This window comes from Salvia hispanica, chromosome 4 (assembly GCF_023119035.1).
Source record: "Salvia hispanica cultivar TCC Black 2014 chromosome 4, UniMelb_Shisp_WGS_1.0, whole genome shotgun sequence".
Lineage (NCBI taxonomy): Eukaryota > Viridiplantae > Streptophyta > Magnoliopsida > Lamiales > Lamiaceae > Salvia > Salvia hispanica.
Genome location: NC_062968.1, coordinates 18,004,326 through 18,024,939, shown reverse-complemented (window position 1 = coordinate 18,024,939; position 20,614 = coordinate 18,004,326). Strand labels below are relative to the sequence as shown.

At 35.9% G+C, this 20,614-nt stretch overlaps 4 protein-coding genes across 4 annotated transcripts; all 4 read left to right on the top strand.

The window, feature by feature from the left end:
* The first annotated feature begins 3,872 nt into the window (after positions 1-3,872).
* Positions 3,873-4,741, top strand: LOC125223311 (histone H3.3). Its single transcript, XM_048126392.1, has 3 exons — positions 3,873-4,023; positions 4,134-4,210; positions 4,296-4,741. Exons 1-3 carry the CDS (start codon positions 3,952-3,954, stop codon positions 4,555-4,557), a joined length of 411 nt encoding a protein of 136 aa, XP_047982349.1. The 5' UTR covers positions 3,873-3,951; the 3' UTR covers positions 4,558-4,741.
* Positions 4,742-7,066: 2,325 nt separating this feature from the next.
* LOC125223843 (V-type proton ATPase 16 kDa proteolipid subunit) lies at positions 7,067-8,872 on the top strand. The gene is made up of 3 exons (XM_048127139.1): positions 7,067-7,237; positions 7,336-7,621; positions 8,403-8,872. The coding sequence occupies exons 1-3, from the start codon at positions 7,159-7,161 to the stop codon at positions 8,533-8,535; spliced, it is 498 nt and encodes a 165-aa protein (XP_047983096.1). The 5' UTR covers positions 7,067-7,158; the 3' UTR covers positions 8,536-8,872.
* A 3,945-nt stretch (positions 8,873-12,817) lies between these two features.
* On the top strand, positions 12,818-15,829 carry LOC125221882 (uncharacterized TPR repeat-containing protein At1g05150-like). Its single transcript, XM_048124194.1, has one exon. It carries the CDS (start codon positions 13,215-13,217, stop codon positions 15,621-15,623), a length of 2,409 nt encoding a protein of 802 aa, XP_047980151.1. The 5' UTR covers positions 12,818-13,214; the 3' UTR covers positions 15,624-15,829.
* Positions 15,830-17,700: 1,871 nt separating this feature from the next.
* LOC125220511 (F-box/LRR-repeat protein At3g26922-like) lies at positions 17,701-19,241 on the top strand. The gene is made up of 4 exons (XM_048122674.1): positions 17,701-17,775; positions 18,009-18,824; positions 18,924-19,003; positions 19,172-19,241. The coding sequence occupies exons 1-4, from the start codon at positions 17,701-17,703 to the stop codon at positions 19,239-19,241; spliced, it is 1,041 nt and encodes a 346-aa protein (XP_047978631.1).
* Positions 19,242-20,614: the final 1,373 nt, after the last annotated feature.

Here is a 20,614-nt window from a genome sequence, read left to right as displayed (position 1 = left end):
TGCATAATTATAAAGTAAGAGGGAGGAAAAGAAAAATGGATAAAGTAAGAGATAGGAAGAGAAAAAAAAAGGGAAGTATGGATTGTGGGTTCTACGTCTCAAAATAGAAAGATTCAAAAATTTCTATTTTTAAGGGATAACGTAAAATGGAAATCTATTTTTAAGAGACAAAGGTAGTATTAGTAGTATATTTTAAGTAGGGCAGTCAATTTGGGTATACGTGGATATTCGATTCAAAAATTTTAGGTATCCAAAACCGAAATTGAAAAATTATACTATTCGATACCTGAACTTGATAAGCTTTAGGGTACCCTAGTACCCGACTCAAAAATCTGGTTTCGAATCAATATTAAATGCTAATTACTCATTTGTCCCTTGTTAAGTGAGCCGTGTTCTTTTTGAGACGTCCTAAGGTAAGTGAGTCATTTTTTTTATTACTTTGTTTTCTCACCAGTTAACTAACAAAATTTAAATTTTAAAGGAAGTATCAAAATAAGCTCCCAAGATATCCAAACAACCATAAGGATCAATAAGTGCTAATATTAATTCATTTCAATTGAAATATTATGCATTAGCATATATCACGGTTTCATTAGTCAAATTTAATTTCCATGATATACTATTTAAGGGTGTAAATAAATGATAATTAGTTTAATATAAGAGGAAAGTCTCCCAGCGGATGGTGGGGTATAATAAGATGATGATTTTTTTTGTTTATAACATATACTCCCTTTTAACTAAGGATCAGTGGCGGATTCAAGATTTTTTATATGGGGGTGCGATATTAAATAATTATTCCTTTTCTCAATCATGTGAGAATTTTTTTTGATGTGTTACTCTAGTTGACAAATTTTCTAAACATAATTCTCTTTGTTTTGTGCTATTCTAAGCTTTATTTTCTCTCTACTCCACTCACAAATAAAACGATAAAATCATGTGCCGAATAGTAAATGTTTCACTTAGAGTGAGACAAGGAAGTATAAGAGAGCTTCAAAATCCGAACAATCATATATTCGTTTCTTTAATTTGTTTTCTCAATCAAAATCTATAACTTTATTTTTATTATTAAAAACAACATGAGGATGTGGAATATATTTGAAAAAATAGAAAAAAAGAAATATACTCAACATGTTAATTTTTTTTGCAGTATAAGTTCCAAATGCATTAGAATATTTTAAAAAGTTAACAAATACTTATAAAATGAAAAAGATTTGAAAAAACTGAAATATAAGACCCATGCATTTTTGAATTCATTTTAGAATAATTAGAAAAAAAAGATAAAGATATAAAATTATATAAGAAGATCCATGCATAAGAGATTAAGAGTATTTTTAACACAAAAAATAAGAATATGACAAAAGAAAAGCATCAAGAATATCGACCCCGCGCCACTACCATGAAATTGGGTGTGAATACCGCTGGATTAATCCTCACATACTATAAAAATTAAATTTTGGGTAAAGCTATACAGTATACCCTTTCTTCCCATATGGCTCCTCCACCGCTAAGGATGAATGACTTCTAAAAGCATTGTCGTGGAGGTGTTGCACCCCACGAAGTGGATGGGGGTGTTGGGAATGAAACCAAAATTAGCCTAATACTTGTTCTTGTAAAAATAACACACAATTAAAAACTAGTAGAAGCTAAAAACACTACAACAATAACACAAAAACACGTTACATTGAAACTTAAATAAAAAGTACATTAAAAAGGATAGGTGTTCCATCCCACAAAAAGATAGAACAAAAATAGAAAGGGCGAGGGGGATCGAAATTGAAGAAATTGAGGAGTGAACAAATGACCTCTTGGAGACCGAAGGACCTCCACCAAAAAGATGATGGCAACCCTTGGCAACTTTCATTCAAGCAACCATTTAAATCGACTCACTCGCTAGCTTCACGACACTAGGGTATACTTTCGTTCGAGCTCCGCCACTAGAGGTATACTCTTTCGAGCTCCGCCCCTAGGGTATACTCTCACTCAAGCTCCGCCACTAGCTACATGGTGCTAGTTGTGAATTTACCATGTGGCTAACCCCGGACCAACCACCAAGTAACCATAGCCCGGCCATGGATTTTTCCAAACATTCATCTCACCCAATATGGGGAGGGACTCTCACAAAGGAGACACTCTTTTTATCTAAACTCTCAATCTAATCTCTAATCTATTACAAAAGATACATAAGGCCCTATTTATAGATGTGGGAGATTGGGAGATGAAAAGTCACTCAAACTAGGGTTGGAATATGAAAAGGCACTCAAAATAATTCAAAATCCCGCCTTTTTGAAGTCTTCTCGGACATAAAACGCTCGGCCGGGCGTTTTCACTGTCGTCGGGCGTTTTGCTTGTTGGACTGCGCGGCTTTTGTAAAACGACCATAACTTCCTTATCCGAGCTCCGATTGAGCGTGCAAGGTACTCACGCGAAGCTCTTTCGATGGCGAAGACAATGGTGGTGTTTGACAAGCATTTGGACATCATATGGATGGGAGAATCTTTGCTCGAATCTGACCCCAGTTGCGGCTTGGCTCTTTGTCACCCTTTCACCTCACTTTCCTTGGTTTAGCTCTACCCGATTCGCATCAAGGGTGGTAGAGTGGGATGTGTTGTGGCGCAATCCCACACTGCAAGATTTTATTTTATTTTTTTTCTCATTGTGAATTCAAATTGATGTATAAAATAATTTATTTTAATATTTTTAATTACACATTAATTTTTAAATTGTTTTTTTTAATTCAAATTATGCAATAGTTAGTGTATAATTAATGTAATTTTTAGAAAATATATATGATTTTGTAATTTTCAAACTCTATAAATACCAATATATTTCACTTTACAAAATTTATGATTTTTAATGAAGTAATGTTGTTATTTATAATGATTTAATCTCGTAAAGTGGATGACAATCAAAAATAAAATTTACTTTACTAAAATAGAGGTACGAGGTTGTATGAATTTTAGTGACTTGCATAAATTACAAATAACTTAACAAGCAGAGGTATGATGTTGTATGAGTTGTAGTGAGAAATTACAAATAACTTTAACATACTAAAAATGGAAATTGGTCTCTAAAATCATGAACTTTGCCTAAAATTTAGTATTTCCCATGAAATTTGAAATTGGTATATAATATCACGAACTTTGCATTTTATTTGGTATTTCCCAAACTCACTCAAATAAGATATTTTCATCAAAATCTTATTTAATATAGGCAACCTTGATATGTTTTATAATATTTGAAACCACTTTTTAAGTTCATAACATGTAGCATAAAAAGTCACGTTGAAAACTACGTTGATTTAATTGTGCCAAGTATGATAAAAAAGCCTCGTAAGTTAGTCAAATATAGCAATAAACATGCCGTGGGAAATACCAAACAAAATGCAAAGTTCGTGATATTATATACCAATTTCAAAGTTCATGAGAAATACCAAATTTTAAGCAAAGTTCATGATTTTAGAGACCAATTTCCCATTAAAAAATGCATTTACATCAGATTTCGAGGCTTTTAAATTTGATTTGATTTTCCTAAAATGGTGCTATAAATAAAAAAAATTACTCCGTATGAAAAAAGAGCAAAGGTAAGAAGAGCGAGTGGGTAAACCGGTATGCGACTCAAGTCACTCAACCGAGTCAGAGAAAAAACAGCAGCCACAAAAGCAAGAGACATTAAAAACACAACTCGGTGACGATCCGCGTGAATCCAAAAACCAATCAGAGCCCTCCATCAATAATATCGACCAATGAGATTCAAGATTAGGAAAGTCACGGATACCCACGACTTTTCAAATAATCCCCACGTCAGATATTCAGAATGCCGTTGCACCAAGTCTCCAACTACACCCCACCTCCTTATATATACCCCTCCCCACGTTTCAAAATTTATCATCGCAGGCCTCTCAATTCGTTTCTTCCTTCAGCATCCCAGCTTTGAATTTGAATTTCTCAAGACATGGCTCGTACCAAGCAAACCGCGCGTAAATCCACCGGAGGAAAGGCTCCGAGGAAGCAGCTCGCTACAAAGGTTTGTAGATTCATTAATTTCTCAATCTCCGTTTGATGCTCTCGATTGTTTTTTATTTCGAAACTGTTTCGATTGTGTTTATTGATTTGATTTTTGGTTAATTTGTGAAGGCTGCCAGGAAATCAGCTCCGACCACCGGCGGAGTGAAGAAGCCCCATCGTTACCGCCCTGGAACCGTCGCTCTTCGGTAAACCCTAACCCCTCTCTTGCGAATCTAATCGCAATTGCAACAATAGAAACCGAGATTTTAACCTAATTTGTTACTTCAACAGTGAAATCCGGAAATACCAGAAGAGCACGGAGCTTCTGATCCGCAAGCTTCCGTTCCAGAGACTGGTTCGTGAAATCGCTCAGGATTTCAAGACCGATTTGAGGTTTCAGAGCCACGCCGTGCTGGCGCTGCAGGAGGCGGCGGAGGCGTATCTGGTTGGGCTCTTTGAGGATACCAATTTGTGCGCGATTCACGCGAAGAGGGTTACTATTATGCCTAAGGATATTCAACTTGCTAGGCGGATTCGCGGCGAGCGTGCTTGATTTGGTGTTTAATGCATTCAATTTAGGGTTTCTATTAGTATTCGATAGTGTTACTTTAAGTCTGTCCTGTTGTTAGGGCTTTACATCTATACTTGGTTTGGATTCAGTAATTGTCTCTGTAAATTTACAGATTCTCGTTACGGAATCTTTTTCTGACTACAGTTTATGGATATATTTTTTTGAATTCTATTGTTTCTATCTTTTGGATAGTCGTGAGCAATATATATACAAATACTATTAAATTAAAATATTGCGATGAAGACGTGAAACAACTGGTAAATACGAATCTGGGCTGTGTTCATGTCTTTCTTTCTGTGGTTATTAGGATATTTTTTTAACTTTATAAAATAATTTCCAATTTTAGTTTTGGGCCCAAATCCAAGCTTCCGAATGTTAAAATTTATCGTGTGAAGTGTTGTATTGATTCTCCACATTTAATTGTTTTAATAAAGATTTTTAAGTATCTATAAATTTAGGGGTGTCAAAATAGATATCGGGAATTGGATACGCAATATCCAAACCCGAAATATTGGATAATTGGATATCCAATTTTTCGGGTTTTGGGATAGGGTTTCGCAATAGGATTTCTGGATTATCGGGAATTACCTGATTTTTAATATTTTATTTTTAAAATTTAATATAAATATATTTATTTTATTATTTAAAAATTAAATGTACTGCCAAAAACTTTCACTCTTAAGTCATATTTTGGGTTAATGAATGAATTGAGATGTTTATTACGAATGAATAAGTCATATTGGGTTAATGTATGAATGGAGATGTTTATTATGGATGAATAAGGGATGTTAAAACTTATGAATTTTTTATTTCTAAAAATTTGTACTAGTTTTTCTCTTAAATTTGAACTATTTTAAGTTTGTAGCAAATTCGAACGACAAGTTTGCATTTTTAAAATTTTGTAGCTTATTTTCTTAAACAAATAATAAAATAAAATAAACTAAAAATCCAAAATCAGGAATGGATAACCGATTTTTCAGGACTGGATATCCGAGTCGGGTATCTTGGTTTCCGAAATCATTTCTGGATAGGGTATCGGATATTAAATTTTAAGAAATTCAGGATGGGGTACCCGAAATTTTCGGATCGGATATCTGCGGGTACCCGATTTGACAGGCCTAAATAAATTCACGAGAGGAAGGAACATACGAACAATAAAGTAACCCTTAAATAACAATAAAAAACCCCTTAAATAATACTTAAAAGCTTACATATGGAGTACTCAATAAGATAAAGGCTAAACATTAATATAATTTGTATAGGAGTACCTTTTTTCGAAGGTCAATATAATACGTACTTGATTTTCTAGCGAAGTTGATCTGGTTAATTAAGCAAAAAAACTCATCATAGTAGTAATTTTTTGTGTGTGAAGGGAAGTATTTGTTGAAGAACATTTGCATGTTGGAAACACTCATTAGCAATTTAGCACGGCAAAATTATTAGAAAGTTACAGATTATGCTTATTTGAAATATATTAGCAATTTAGCATGGCAAAATTACTAGAAAGTTATAGATTATGCTTACTTAAAATATATCGTGAAGAATGATGATGATTGCTTGCACCATTCTTTGGAGTCAGATACCCATATTCCACCTTCTAACGAGCAACTACTGTCGAAACAAAAATGACACCACGTTACAAATAATAGGAATTTTGTGTAAAGAATTGCCACTTTTCCTTGTAGCATTTTATGAATTAGTTTTATTTTCTTCACCAATGTATAAACTTGGTATTCACAAAAAATAATCTTCATTGCTTTTTCTTTAGCTTAATAAAATATCAGGCAAAAGTTAGGAACAAATAGATTTGAATTTGGATATATCTGTTCGCTAAATAGATCTCAATTTAATTGTAACTTTATAAAATATTAAGTTGTGCCATTATTGAAATTAATATTGAACTCCGATCTCAATGTCAAATTATAAATAGTCTGGGCTACTTTCTACAAAATGTATTAGAACTTCTTTATTTTTATTTGATCTTATTCATACGTCGACCATTGCGGATGCTCTTAATCAATAACATAATAAGACGTTTCATATGTCAACATTCACATAGCTCTTGTTTATTTATGCAATTATGACAAACTTTGTCTTCCAACAATACCATGTTTCTCTTCAATATACAATAGCAATAACAACTTCTACTCTTTGAAGGAACCAGTTTGATGCATTTATTTGATGATTTTATTGACAAACTTATTCTTCTTATTCTTTCCGGTACCAAGTTACATATATATTGGAAAAATTCTTTCAGGTAGCAAGTTACATATATATTGGAAAAAGTAAATGAGAAATAGAGTTACAAAGTAAATGAGAAATAGAGTTACAGTATTTTACCATTTCAAAATAGGCACGGAATTTAGAGAGAGAAAAATGGGAAAAGGCAAAAAACGATTGAGGGGTAAAAGTGTAAATGACAGTGTTGATGAAGAGGCCCTCCACTCCTCCGCAATCAAATCAACAAAATCGACAGATGCATATAATTATCAAATTCCACAATTTAGCTTAAAATACAACAATCATCTCTCCAGAGAAGATCCTCTCAGATCCCATCTCTGCACCAATCCGAACCGATCGAAAATGTCGTCTACCTTCAGCGGCGATGAAACGGCACCCTTCTTCGGCTTCCTCGGCGCCGCCGCCGCTCTAGTCTTCTCCTGTAAGCTCCCCTACATCCATGGATCCGCCCCTTCCTTTCCAGATCTAAACTTATGGCTGTTGTGAATCTGTTTCTGATTACTCTTCGCTGCGGTGTAGGTATGGGAGCGGCGTACGGAACCGCCAAGAGCGGCGTCGGAGTGGCGTCCATGGGCGTGATGAGGCCGGAGCTGGTGATGAAGTCTATTGTTCCGGTGGTTATGGCTGGTGTTTTGGGTATTTATGGTTTGATTATTGCTGTGATTATTAGCACAGGTATTAACCCTAAGGCCAAGTCTTACTACTTGTTTGATGGCTATGCTCACCTCTCTTCTGGACTTGCCTGCGGTCTCGCCGGCCTTGCCGCCGGTATGGCCATCGGAATCGTTGGTGATGCTGGTGTTAGGTAATTCCCTTGCCTTGATCCTTGTCAAATTACAATATTTCTAATTAATTGTTGAATGATGAATTCCTTCTTATCCTTCGTTTGGATTAGGTTACAGTAATTTTTTAAGTGTGATGGTCTTAACTCTGGTCTCCATGATAGGTGTATTGATGGTGATTTATTGATCATTTGCTTAGTTAGACTATTTGAAACGGAAATTGTTGTTTGGTATATAATGACTGTTTGACATTTGTTGCCTGTGTATAATTTGTAAGGCTGCAATTACTGTTGTGTTTTCTCTTGTGCTGTTGAGATTCCTACTTCAGATCATTTGGATATTTCATTTGGAGGCTACTTGATCTTACTGCTCAAAACTATTAGTGAATTAAACACTCTTGCATTAAGATTCATGCTCTAGTAATCAAGGTCATTACTAATTTTGCTTCTTTTCAGTTAGAATGGATGAGAGTGGGATAAACTTTAGAAGTATTACTATGGCTTTTGCATCACATTGCCCAGATGTTATGCTACTAAGGCTAGCTTCAGGTTAACTGGTGAAATATGAGGAGGTCCGGGATTGAGGGGTGGGGTTTTGGGGAAATAGATAAGATGTTCTCTTGTTTAGTGCACCTTTGGCCAATTTCATTCTCAGTCAAAATATGGTTGCATCTATGTGGCAATTCCATTTGATTGTAACTACTTTCCTCAACCAGAAGAAGAGAGTAACATTATGTTTTCTCTATATGCATATTGGCTGTATGAGATTACACTGGTATTAACACTCGACTATTCTTTATGACAGAGCCAATGCACAACAACCAAAGCTCTTCGTCGGTATGATTCTTATCCTCATTTTCGCCGAAGCCTTGGCTCTCTACGGTCTCATTGTTGGCATCATCCTCTCATCTCGTGCTGGTCAGTCTAGAGCAGATTAGATGAGAAAATCTTGATCTTGGCTGATGTGAGTTGCTATTCTTTCCTTAATTAAGAATTATAAGTATCTTATCCCTGTTTGGCATGGTAGTTTGGCCATGGCTACTGAGTCTCAAATTTTATTTTGTGCACGTCGGAAGTGGTTTGCCAGTGGAATCGAGGGTTGACATGATATTATGTTGGTAGGATGTAGAGGAGTTTATTTTTCTGGGAATAAAGTTTAATACTTTTATGTTAGTGTTTTGTGGAAGGACCAAATTTGATTTGTGGAAACCATTGCCTGTATTATTGTGTCAACACTGCACATATATCATTATCTTAAGCATTATTATTTGTTTCTGTTGCTGTGCATTAATTCTTTTCCTTTTTAAGATCAACTATGCATTAATTCAATTACTCATAGTCATGCTCTTCTTTGCTACTAGACTTAAATGTTTTGATGAGTTAGTTTGAATAGTTTGATTGTAGGTTGAGCTTTGATATGTTGGACCGACCATCTTTTAGGCTAAGGATAGAATTAGATTCGCCAACTTCTGCCTTCTGCTTTACAAATTCTGTGTACCTCTCCACCCCACAAACACTCACATGAGAAGTATGAACATCTCCTCTGTGCACTCTCCTTTTCTTCCTATCTGTTAGATTTGTCTTTACCTAAGAGGGACATGTTGATGAATCTCGTGTTCAGTCTCTCTAGGGCTCACTTGGTAGTCTCTACTCTCTAGATCAAAATCGAAATTATAACCAGGTAACCTAGACTAAAACCAAGATTGAAGTAAAGATTAAAACGAAGATTAAAACCCTAATGATGTTTGGTGGATAAAAGTTAAATCAAGTTAAAGGTGTAAGGTGATTGTTACCCTAGATTATTTGCAACTGTATTACTATTTCAAATACATTCCGTGAAGTAAAAGATCTTAGAATATATATCACGCACGACCTAAGGCAGTTTCGTTTCTCGAGTGGAAATGATTTATATCCATATTTCCAGAAAATAAAAATACACTAGTCTACTTTCTCTATACCAAATAAAAAATCAAAACCCAAGTATCTATTGACTTACTAAGACCAACTCCAAAGGGAGAAGATAAATGAAAAAGGTATATCGTGTTTATATCTTCTCAAAAAGTGCAATATACCTTTTTAATATTCAATCAACTCAAAAGATAAAAGGTATATAGAAAGGTATATCATTTAAAAAAAATAAAATAATACTCCCTCCCTTTCTCTATAGTTGAATTATTTTTCCATTTCGAGAAGTTTCTTTATAGTTGAGTCATTTTTATATATGGTAACTTTTTTCTCTTTCTTATTTTACTCTCTCTTACTTTATTCTCACTATTTTATTCACTTTATACTTTATTCTCTCTACCTTTTTATCTCTTTTACTTTTTTATCTATTTATTTAACACACCCATCATTCATTTCTAAAACTCCGTGCCGAAAAGTTCCGCCTCAACTATGAAGAAACAGAGGCAGTAGTACAAAAGTTTTAAAAATACATAAAGTGTAATACCTTCTCAAATACCTTCTCCCTTGGAGAATGATTTTTTACCTCTTCATTGATGGAGGGGTAAAGATACCTCTTCAAAATGGGAAAAATGTATAATACATTCTCAAATACCTCTTCCCCTTGGAGAATGATTTTTCATAAAAAAAAGATAAATATAGTAGTTTTATTAGTTTACCTTTCTATTTACCTCTCCCCCGGAGATAATGACTACTACTTATAGATGAGTTGGTAGCTGAGAATATTTAGTGATAAGTATTGAATGATTAGGGAGTAGGCATAAGCGAATGTAGGCTTTCATTTAAAAAACGTGGGATCATTTCAAGTTTCAACCACAATAAAATTGAAGCTTACTCCTTTGTGTTCTTGGGTTTTGGAAAAAGCCTGTGGTCCTGAATCGATTAGATTACAATATACTTAGAAAATGTAAAGACTATATGCAAATCGCAGAAAGGCCAAAACCAATTCAAATGAGCATTTCCAGAATTTTGATAATTAGACATGAGCATTAAATCTTACCATTGCTGCAAGATTTACGAGTAATTGTTATGTCTACTTGTCATTAGGTGTGTGATCATACTAGTACTGATGCATCGGACCCGAATACAACTTCAAAATTAAGTTTGCTTGAGTGAGAATAGTATTATAGGATGAGTGACCATTGAAAAGTCCTCGTGTGTTTGGTTGTTTTGCTAGATTTTGATCGCATTGTCCAGCCCTTGAACATCTTTGTCATAAAAAAGTTTACTTTTCATTAACACTCACTAAATTTTGTACAATATATAAATTGCAAGTGAAATGAATCAGTAAATATAGAATATTATAATGGTAGACATTGAATAAAAAATATAATATGAAAAAAAAATATGATGAGACATACTATAACCGTAGACATTCCGAAAAATATATAGAATATTCAATGGCAAATTGAGAGAATATGTCAGTAAATTTCAAAAAGGATTACTGAACCTAATAAAAGTTTTATAGACTGAATTAGTATAAATCATCATCATCATCATCATCATCATCATCAATGAAGATGAAATAATTAAAGTAAAATGTATGTAACCATATCCAAGAAATAATTAACCCTAAGTTACCAACGTAATTTAATGAAAAAAGTGGATGAAAAAGCAAACGAGATCATTGAAAAGTAAAATCTAATCTACCACTACAGGAGTTCTAATAGACCATTTCTATATTTGCATGTCACAATTCGTAAAGTTTTTGGTAGCTTTTTCCGAAATTTCTTAGATATGTTTCCCACAACGAGATTGTAGTACACCATTTTCTTTAATAAAACTTAGGTAGATAGGCAAATTGATCTTATCAATGCATTTATGCATTTGGTCAGAAGGTGTGATTATTGACACAATTTTGGTTTGGGAGTATTAAGTGACACACGTAGAATTAAGAAAGGTTTTAGCCTCTACTAATCTAATTTTTTTTTTTGTACAGAGTATTATTGAATTTTTGATATTTGGTGTTATTTTTTTTACAAAACCTCGTGTAGTTAGACCATCTCCAATGGTACACTAAAACCTAAAATGGGATAGGTATTTAGCTCCAATAGTACTAAAAAACCCATCCTATTTTTGGTTTTTGAGAAAAAAAATACCTATTAGGTTTACACTAAACCAAAACCTAAAAAATTCTCAAATTTTGTGAGTAAAGAAAGCATAATATAGAGAATATTCTTTTAAGTTTGAGTTTAGTGTAAATAGTTGGAGTAAAATTAATATTTAGTGTGAGATTTACACTAAAAATGGATTTGAGTTTAATTAAATGGCTGGAGATGCTTGCAAGAAAATAGCTATCTTAAAATTTCATACTCAATATTTCAAATATAATAATCATTGTCGAAACAAATTTCGATGCCTCTCCTATGTGGAAGGGTGTGAGTGTTGGGATCGTTGGATTGCCTCAAGCTCTCAAATAAGGATTTGATGATCAATTCTAGAAAAATACGTTTTTTTTTGGTTCCTCGCAGAAAAAATCTAGAATGCTACTCATGTTGGTAATCCTTATTTTGAACAGATCGCATAAATTTATAATTATGATATTCCAAAAACTATTACTTTTTGATAGATTTAAATTTATCAGTCACACTTCATAGGATGCTCAAAACTATCTATAATAGTCTCATTATGCACCAATGGAATGTGATGGTGACTCAATTAGAGTTTCGTTATAATCATCCAATCAATCGATAAATACTGAGAAGAACATTCATTTTGAGGTCATGTTTCATAGAGGTGCCTACATTTAAATAGATCTATTTTTTTTAATCTTCGTTACTTCCATTTTAAGGACATGTTTGGTAGAGGTGCCTACAATTCATTGGGCACCGCTATCAAACGACCCTTGTGAACTTGATAATATTCTTATCCTTTTCTCATGACTGGCGAAGGAGACATGACCACTAGTACCAGCAGGTAAATGAATATGAATTTAAAGGGCCGCACCACAAAGAATTTGAACCCGAGACCTGCCATCGGACATTAACTCTCTAGCCCTATTCTTAATACTTTTTCATCGTTATTTCCCTTTAATTCTTTGTTGCACCCAACGACCACTTCATTAAATTACGTTAGTAATTATTAAAACAATAATGACACCCACTAAGCCATCATTATTTATTAACCCCCAAAAAGACCAAACAAGTAAACAAATAAAAAATGAAAATTAATTTCCTACAAAAGAGAGATTAAATTCCCAGTCTGGCTTCGCCCCACATACCCATTCAATCATCACAGCCACAATTAATCTGGCAAAATTGAGTTGAAAAGAAACAATAAAATAATGAGCAAAAGAAAATGAAAAAACAAAACGAAAAATGAATTTAGAGAGAAACCAATGCTGCAGACTGTTTCTCTTTCTTCCTAACTGTCTCTCAAGATCCAGATACAGAGGTACACTCTCTTACCTAGCTTCAAATCCCAGATTTCCCATTTTCAGAAGCAGCTTATAAATTTATCTCTCAATTCTCAGCTGATTTTGGAAAATTTCCCAACTGTTTATCATGTTCGTATAAAGCCCTAGGTCAATCTAATCTCTGATTTAGGCACCCTTTGTTCTCAATTTGATTCCCTCGAGCTTACTTTTCCGAATTAGATTTCCAATTCAGCCAACATTCCCGATTGAAACCCTAGATTATCGAGGTGAAACCGAGCTATGACGACTCGAGGGAGCAGATCGGAGAAAGTGAAGCGAATTTTCCAGCAATTCGACGTGAACAGAGATGGGGGATTGAACCGCGAGGAGATGGCGGCGCTTGTGGTGGCCGTTAACCCTAGGGTTAAGTTCAGCGACGAACAGATTAGCGCAATTCTCGACGAGGTTTTCCGCACGTACGGAGAATTCATCGACGGCGAGAAAGGCCTCACATTTGACGGCCTCCTCCGCACCTACGACGACGGAGCTGGCGACGTGGACAGAGATTTCGATGCCCTCGGGCTCGAGCTCAAGCCATCGGAAGATAAGAATGGAATCTCGCAGGCTTCTGAGGAGGCGGCGTCGTCTTCCTCCGTCGCGGACGAGCGTGTGATGGAGCCCCACAAGAAGCAGCGGACTGCAGCCTGGGCTGCTTCCCCTAACCACGGCATTGTGTTTGACGACACGTGGCAGCTCGTTGATGATCTGGAGATTCTGATCAACAGGTTGAAAATGAAGCAAATGAAGGATGGGAAGATAAAGAATGACAATTCAGACGTTTTCTCCGATCCAGGATGGTCTAGAGAGCTCGGCCCATCGAGTGAGATATCGGATAAGAGAGTTATTTGGGATGAGTCCTCTGCGGATTATGCGGCTTTTGTGAAGGAGTTGGGGGTGTTGAGGTCGAGGGCGGATAGGGCACGATCACGAGCTGAGGCGTTTGATGGCCAAATGGCTATTGGTCGTGTGCTATACGAGCATTACCTATTTAAGGAGGCATTGGTAAGTTTCAAGAGGGCTTGTGAACTTACACCATTTGATGTGAAACCTCATTTTAGAGCAGGGAATTGTTTGTATGTTCTTGGTTTGCATAGTGAGGCGAAAGCTGAGTTTTTGCTTGCCTTAGAGGCAGCAGAGGCTGGTGGGAATCAATGGGCTTATTTGTTGCCTCAGATTCATGTGAATTTAGGGATTGCACTTGAAGGAGAAGGTATGGTGCTTGGTGCCTGTGAGCATTATAGAGAGGCTGCTATTCTGTGTCCCACTCATTTCCGGGCGTTGAAGCTTTTGGGAAGTGCTCTGTTTGGTGTAGGGGAGTATAAGGCAGCTGTGAAGGCTTTGGAAGAGGCTATTTATATGAAGAACGATTATGCAGATGCACATTGTGATTTGGCTTCGGCTTTGCATGCCATGGGTGATGACGAGAATGCTATCAAGGAGTTCCAAAAGGCGATTGATCTGAAACCGGGTCATGTGGATGCTTTGTACAATTTGGGAGGATTGTATATGGATATGGGTAGGTATCAGAGAGCCTCAGAGATGTATACTCGGGTTTTGGCTGTGTGTCCAAACCATTGGAGGGCGCAATTGAATAAGGCCGTCTCTTTGTTAGGAGCTGGAGAAACTGAGGATGCTAAGAAAGCTCTGAAAGAAGCTTTAAAGATGACCAACAGAGTGGAATTGCACGATGCTATAGCACATTTGAAGCAGCTACAGAAGAGGAAGTTGAGGGGGAATGGTAATGGCAATGGTGAGGCAGCCTTCATCACCGTGGAGCCCTCAAAGTTTAAGGTCGTAGGCGAGAAAACCACACTAAGGCCGGAGCTAGCCATCGCGCTTGACATCAGAAACTTTCAGAGGATCACTCGATTGAACCGGTGTGAGGTTGAGCTTATCAAGAAAGAAATGAGTGAAGGGGATGTGCCCATCTCCTATTCTGGCAGCGGCATGCCTGAAAAGTCAATACGCAAAGCTTCGCTAGAAGGAATTCTCCACAAGTTGCTTAGTTTCTTGAAGCCAGAAACTTTTGTGGGAGCTGTCAAAGCTATAAACCAGAAAATTCTCTGCGTTTTGGACGAATCAGAGTCGGGCAGGGTGGATTTGGGCATGTTTTTCGCCGTTCTTGCCCCTCTCTGCGGTGGCTCTGCAGACAAGCGGAAGCAAATTGCATACGAGTCACTCTTATGGCGACCTGTGAACGAAGGCAGTACGCAGATAAAAAAATCGGATGCTCAGAAATACATCAAGCTGCTGAGGACGATCTACATTCCCACACATGGGATAAGTGAGATCTTGGAAATTCATGGAGAGACGGACAACTCCTTGGTTTCGTCGACAGAGTTCATTGCCATGTTTGATGATCAAGAATGGGGGTTTAGCATAATGTCGACCCTGTTGAAGCTCGAGAGCGGAGATAGGAGTCGCCATGGAAGGCATGTCTGTGCTACCTGCCGGTATCCCATAATTGGGTCGCGTTTCAAGGAGACGAAAGGGCACTTCAGCCTGTGCTGCCAGTGCTACAGCGAGGGGAAAGTGCCCTCTTCAAGCAAGCAAGAAGAATACAGATTTAAAGAGTATGCAAATGAGTCAGAAGCTGTGAAGGATAAATGCCTATGGTTTGGTTCCAAAGGCTCTCCTGCTGGCTCCTAGCTTTTGTCACATTCTTCCTAGCTGTTTAAAATTAGTGTGAATCATATTTAACTTTGCCGGATGTTTATTTTTCTAGGGGTTTCCTTTTGTACAATAAATCCTTTTGATATGTTGGCTCTGAATTCTTTGTTTCATATTTAGGATTTCATTGTTTGAGGTTTGTCCACTGATGTTACCACTTCTTATATTGTGCTTGAGTTTGACTCTCTCCCACTGTAAATTGTGTCAATTTGTTTTTGAGATTCTGTTCTCTTTAATTTTTTTAAATCAACTCACTCTCTTTATTCTTATTTTAACCCAATTGAAACTGCACTAGGGTTGGAACATTAATGTAGTTTTCGTTGATTGATTATTTATAACTTATTGAATTTTGGTAACATATTTGAATCATTGATATTCACTATAATATTTAATTTCCTTGAGCATTATGATGAAAAGAGCCGAATAATACGCATACTCAGGCTGTACTAAACTAACTTAATTACATTACTACCAAATCCAATTACATAAGAAAATATCACACAATCTGTATCAATAAGTATCATAGTTTAGTTTAGGGTTGAGCGAGCCGGCCTCCGACAACTACTACTATTACCTTTCGAAGAAACCTTTCTTCTCACACAGGTTTTTTATTTTTATAAAAGTTTTACTCTTAAGAATTATCGAATCATGATTTTGTGATGATTAGCGTGAAATTAGAGGTGATGATTAGCGTGAAATTAGAGGTGATGATTTTGTGAACATATTATTCCATCCTCTTTTATTTGTGTACAACTAAGTATTTAATTTTCGATTGCAAACCAGTTAACAAATCCTTCCCTTCTCAAATAATTTATGTGCTATGTAATTCGGCGGTCTTTCGAAATTTGACATTAAATTTATTGCCCTTTCGAAATATGAGATCATGGCGTGCGAATTTTTCGGAATATGAGATTTTCAAATTTTCATGTATTTTCATTTATTATTTATATTATTTCTTTCACTATATTTAACAACTGACCGAATTATCCCTAATAATTTTTAACACAAATTTTGATTTATTTTTTTCCATCAACCACCATCTCCAGCTCCAAACCCTCCCACGCTCTCATGGCGGAAAACGCCCATTTCAATTCCTCCACCCACCAAGGCCAAATTCCTTCACAATTGCATAAACCATTTGCTAATCTAACTGTAAAGGTCCCAACATCCAATTCCAATTTTCTTTCATGTAATCTGCAAATTAAGTCAAACCTTAAAGAACGCGGAATTGAATTAAGAATTTAACTGGGAAAAATGAGGCTGCCCGGGCTGGAATGGCACCGGGCAGCAGCTGTAATATACGCCTGCTGGAGGCAACGGCGGCAGTTTGACTGCGGACAGCAGTAGCAGCTGCCCTCGGAGGATAGCAGGCAACCCGTAAAAGAAGAAGAGGCGCCAAGATCTTCTTTTGAGAGAGGAGATCGAAAGGGAAAAGAGAAGGAGTCGAGAATCTAGTGTGCCGGAAAGAGGACGCAATTGTGTTATGACGGATGAGGAATTTGAGTTTTTTCTAACTGAATTTCTTTTAGATGGATCATGGGAGAGAAAGGGGAGGAGGAGAATTAGGGTGGAGGCGGCAGTGGTAATTTCTAAAATTGGAGTTAAAAAAAATTCAAATTATGCTGTAAATATTATGGGTAATTTGGTTAATTTGCAAATATTATAATAGAAATAATTAGTGAAAATACATGAAAATTCGAAATCCCATGTTTCGAAAAATTCGCACGCCACGATCTCTTATTTCGAAAGCCTTGCGAATTGAGCCCCTTTTTCCGAAATCTCTCGAGAGGATGAGGGTGAAGGCGACAGATTTGTGAAAATTTGGGTAGTAAAACATCAAAATTTGTGAAAATAATAGGGGTAATTTGGCCAATTCGTAAATATTGTGATAAAAATATTAAGAAAAAAGAAGTGAAAATAGATAAAAACTCAAAAATCCCTTATTCTAAAAAATTTGCATGCCACGATCCCATATTTCAAAAGGATAGTGAAATTAATCCCAAATTTCGAAAGGCCTGCGAAATTAGCCCCTTTTTCTGAAATCTCACAGAAATTGATGGACTCAAACCAGCTGGAGCCCTTCAAGCGTAAGAAAAAGAGACAGAAACAACCGCAACAGAAAAAGAAACAGGTAAGCTTTCTATAGCCAGCCGTCGTCACTCAAAAATTATACTCACCCGTCCCATAAAAATCGATACTTTGGGGGCTTTACAAGTTTTAGTGCATAATTGAGTAAAGAGAAAGAGTGATAGAAAGAAAAAAAAATGATTAGATTATTTTTATGGGATACACGAAAAGTGAAATAATAATGGGACGGAGGACGTACTATATTGACTAGGATTTGATTCTGTTGATGTTTAGCAGGGAAATGGAGTAGTGGTTGACCGGATAAGTGAGTTACCTGATGACATCCTCTTCACGATCCTGTCTTTCCTATCAACGAGAGAAGCTGCCGCCACTAGTATTCTTTCTTCCCGATGGCCGAATTTGTGGAAGCACACTCCTAATCTTGACCTTTTCAACCGTAATTATGTCCGGAAAACTACTGAAATCGAGCACACTTCATGGGATTTCGAGACATGCCAAAATGTCAAAATGGTAAATTCGGCTCTGGAATCGCATCAAGCCCCTTGCCTGAAACAGTTTAGAATCTGTTTTTACATAAATAAGTCAGCACAAAGCACAATCACCAAATGGCTCGAATTTGTGTGGTCGAGACAAGTTGAGAGATTGGAGTTGAGCTTTTCATGCCTTAGACAAAAGCAAGCAGTTGTGTTAGAAGATATGTTGGGAGAGATGAGACCTATGAAACATCTTAGGGAATTGTGTTTGATAAACATGAAAGTGAGCAGTGGCGATATCTCTTTGTTCCTAAGAAATTGCCCCTTGTTGAAGAAACTGACTATCAGATGCTCAACTTTGACATCTGATGTTTATCTATGCGGCACAACCCTCATGTTGGAGTATCTTCAACTACATTATTGCATCCTTAACGAATCGATTATTAACATTTCTGCTCCATATCTTTCTGAAGTTAAGATCGATGCATATCCGGGGCAGTTATGGTTCAAGAATGTTCCCAAACTTGTTGTGGCAACATTTATGCACCATTTTGCTTTTGAAGTCTGTTGTATTACTTCCCAACACCAGAAACTTACCTTGTCTCTCTCATACACTGAGGTTAGACATTACCCACAAAATAACTTTTTTGCTTATATGCATATAATTAGCCTATATATATATGTATAAGATGGTTGATTGGTTGTCTTAATTTGGTAGAACATTGTGGCAAATAGCTTTCCTCAAATGCCTAATCTCAAGGAGTTAATCATCAGAGATAGCTCATTGTATAAGCATGGGTATCTCATGGTAGTAACATATGTAATAAAAGCATGTCCTTGTCTTAAGAAATTCAAATTCAAGGTTGGTATATATTTCTTGTAGAGTAACATGTGTAATCGCTTTATGTAAAAATGGCCTATATTTTCATTACTAATGTCATTTTATGTTTTCTCACATGCATGCAGTTTCTTGACAAATTTAAAGATGAAACACCAAAACCTGAAAGATGTCCGCACCAACGTCTCAAAATTTTAGAGTTTCGAGGGTCTTCTGCGAACAATATCATCCAATCAATGACATATATTGCAGATAATTGCGACGAATTTCAGAAATTAAATACTTGTGCTCCGGTTATGAGCAAGGCTGAGTTAGAAGCTCATAGAGACCATCTTAAGCAACTTCAAGCCAAATTATCTAATCAATTTCGGCTCAGGTTTTTTAAGGTTAAATGCTAGTACTACTATAGTTTTATTTTATTACCTTTCCTATATATTGAAAATTTATTTTTAATTTATTTTTGACAGTTTCGTTCAATACTTTGTTGGACTTGTTTTGATTCTCTATGTTACCGACTTTTCAATATATTATATGTTAAATAGTACTACGAGTGATAGAAGATGAATGATGGAAACTAGAAGTATATAAGCGTGTTTAAAACAAAGTTAAAAGCGGATGTCCGTAAAATATATAAATATGTGTGTAAGTAAACAATTCATCAGTGCAAAATATTCTAAAGTATATAAGTGTGTTTAAAACAAAAATTAAAAGCGGATGTCCGTAAAAAATAAAAATAAGTGTGTAAGTAACAATTCATCAGTGCAAAATATTCTAAACTCATTTTCCTGGGAAGGAGCATCTCCACATGTAAACTAGAAGGGACCTCATCCTCTCGTCTCTCATTTCTCGTTAAAATGACTAGCATCAAACCCGCAGCTTCCTCCGTGGCTTCTCAGTTTGGAGTGCCCAATCTGGTAGAGCGACGCCTATGATATCGATTTGTAATAGCAATATCTTTATGGTTCGTATGGTTGTCACGATGATTACTTGTGATTAAAGACTATAACTAATCTTATCTCGTGTTCAATAGCGTTTTTCTCAAAAGTTCAACTCGTGACAATGTATTTTAATACGTGATCGGTTTAGTAATTTTAAATCCGAGCTGTTGCGGTAAAGCCGACCACTGCTTGGTGCTCCGGATTTCGTAAAAAATATTGTATTGCTTTTACATAATTCCGAGACGTCTAAGGTGCTTCGAATATCCCAAGCACTTGGATAGTCTCGAATGTTTAAAATAATTCTATTTTATGTTCAAAATAGATTTTAATATTTTTGATGAATGATCGAAAAATTTTCACACATGAAAATTTTTCTAGATATTTTTTATACAATTAAAAAATATTGGGATGTTTGAAATTTTTTTTGTTGTTGAATAATTATTATTTTACTATAAATTTTATGTAATTCCGAGCATTTTTTGTGTTGGTAAATGCCGACCACTGCTTGGGGTTCGCATTTAAAAAATATTAGTAATGCTTTTAATAATCCGAGCACTTCTACGGGTGTCAATATCCCCAACATTTAAAGGTAATGTTTAAATAATTCTATTTTATGTTCAAAAATTTAATATT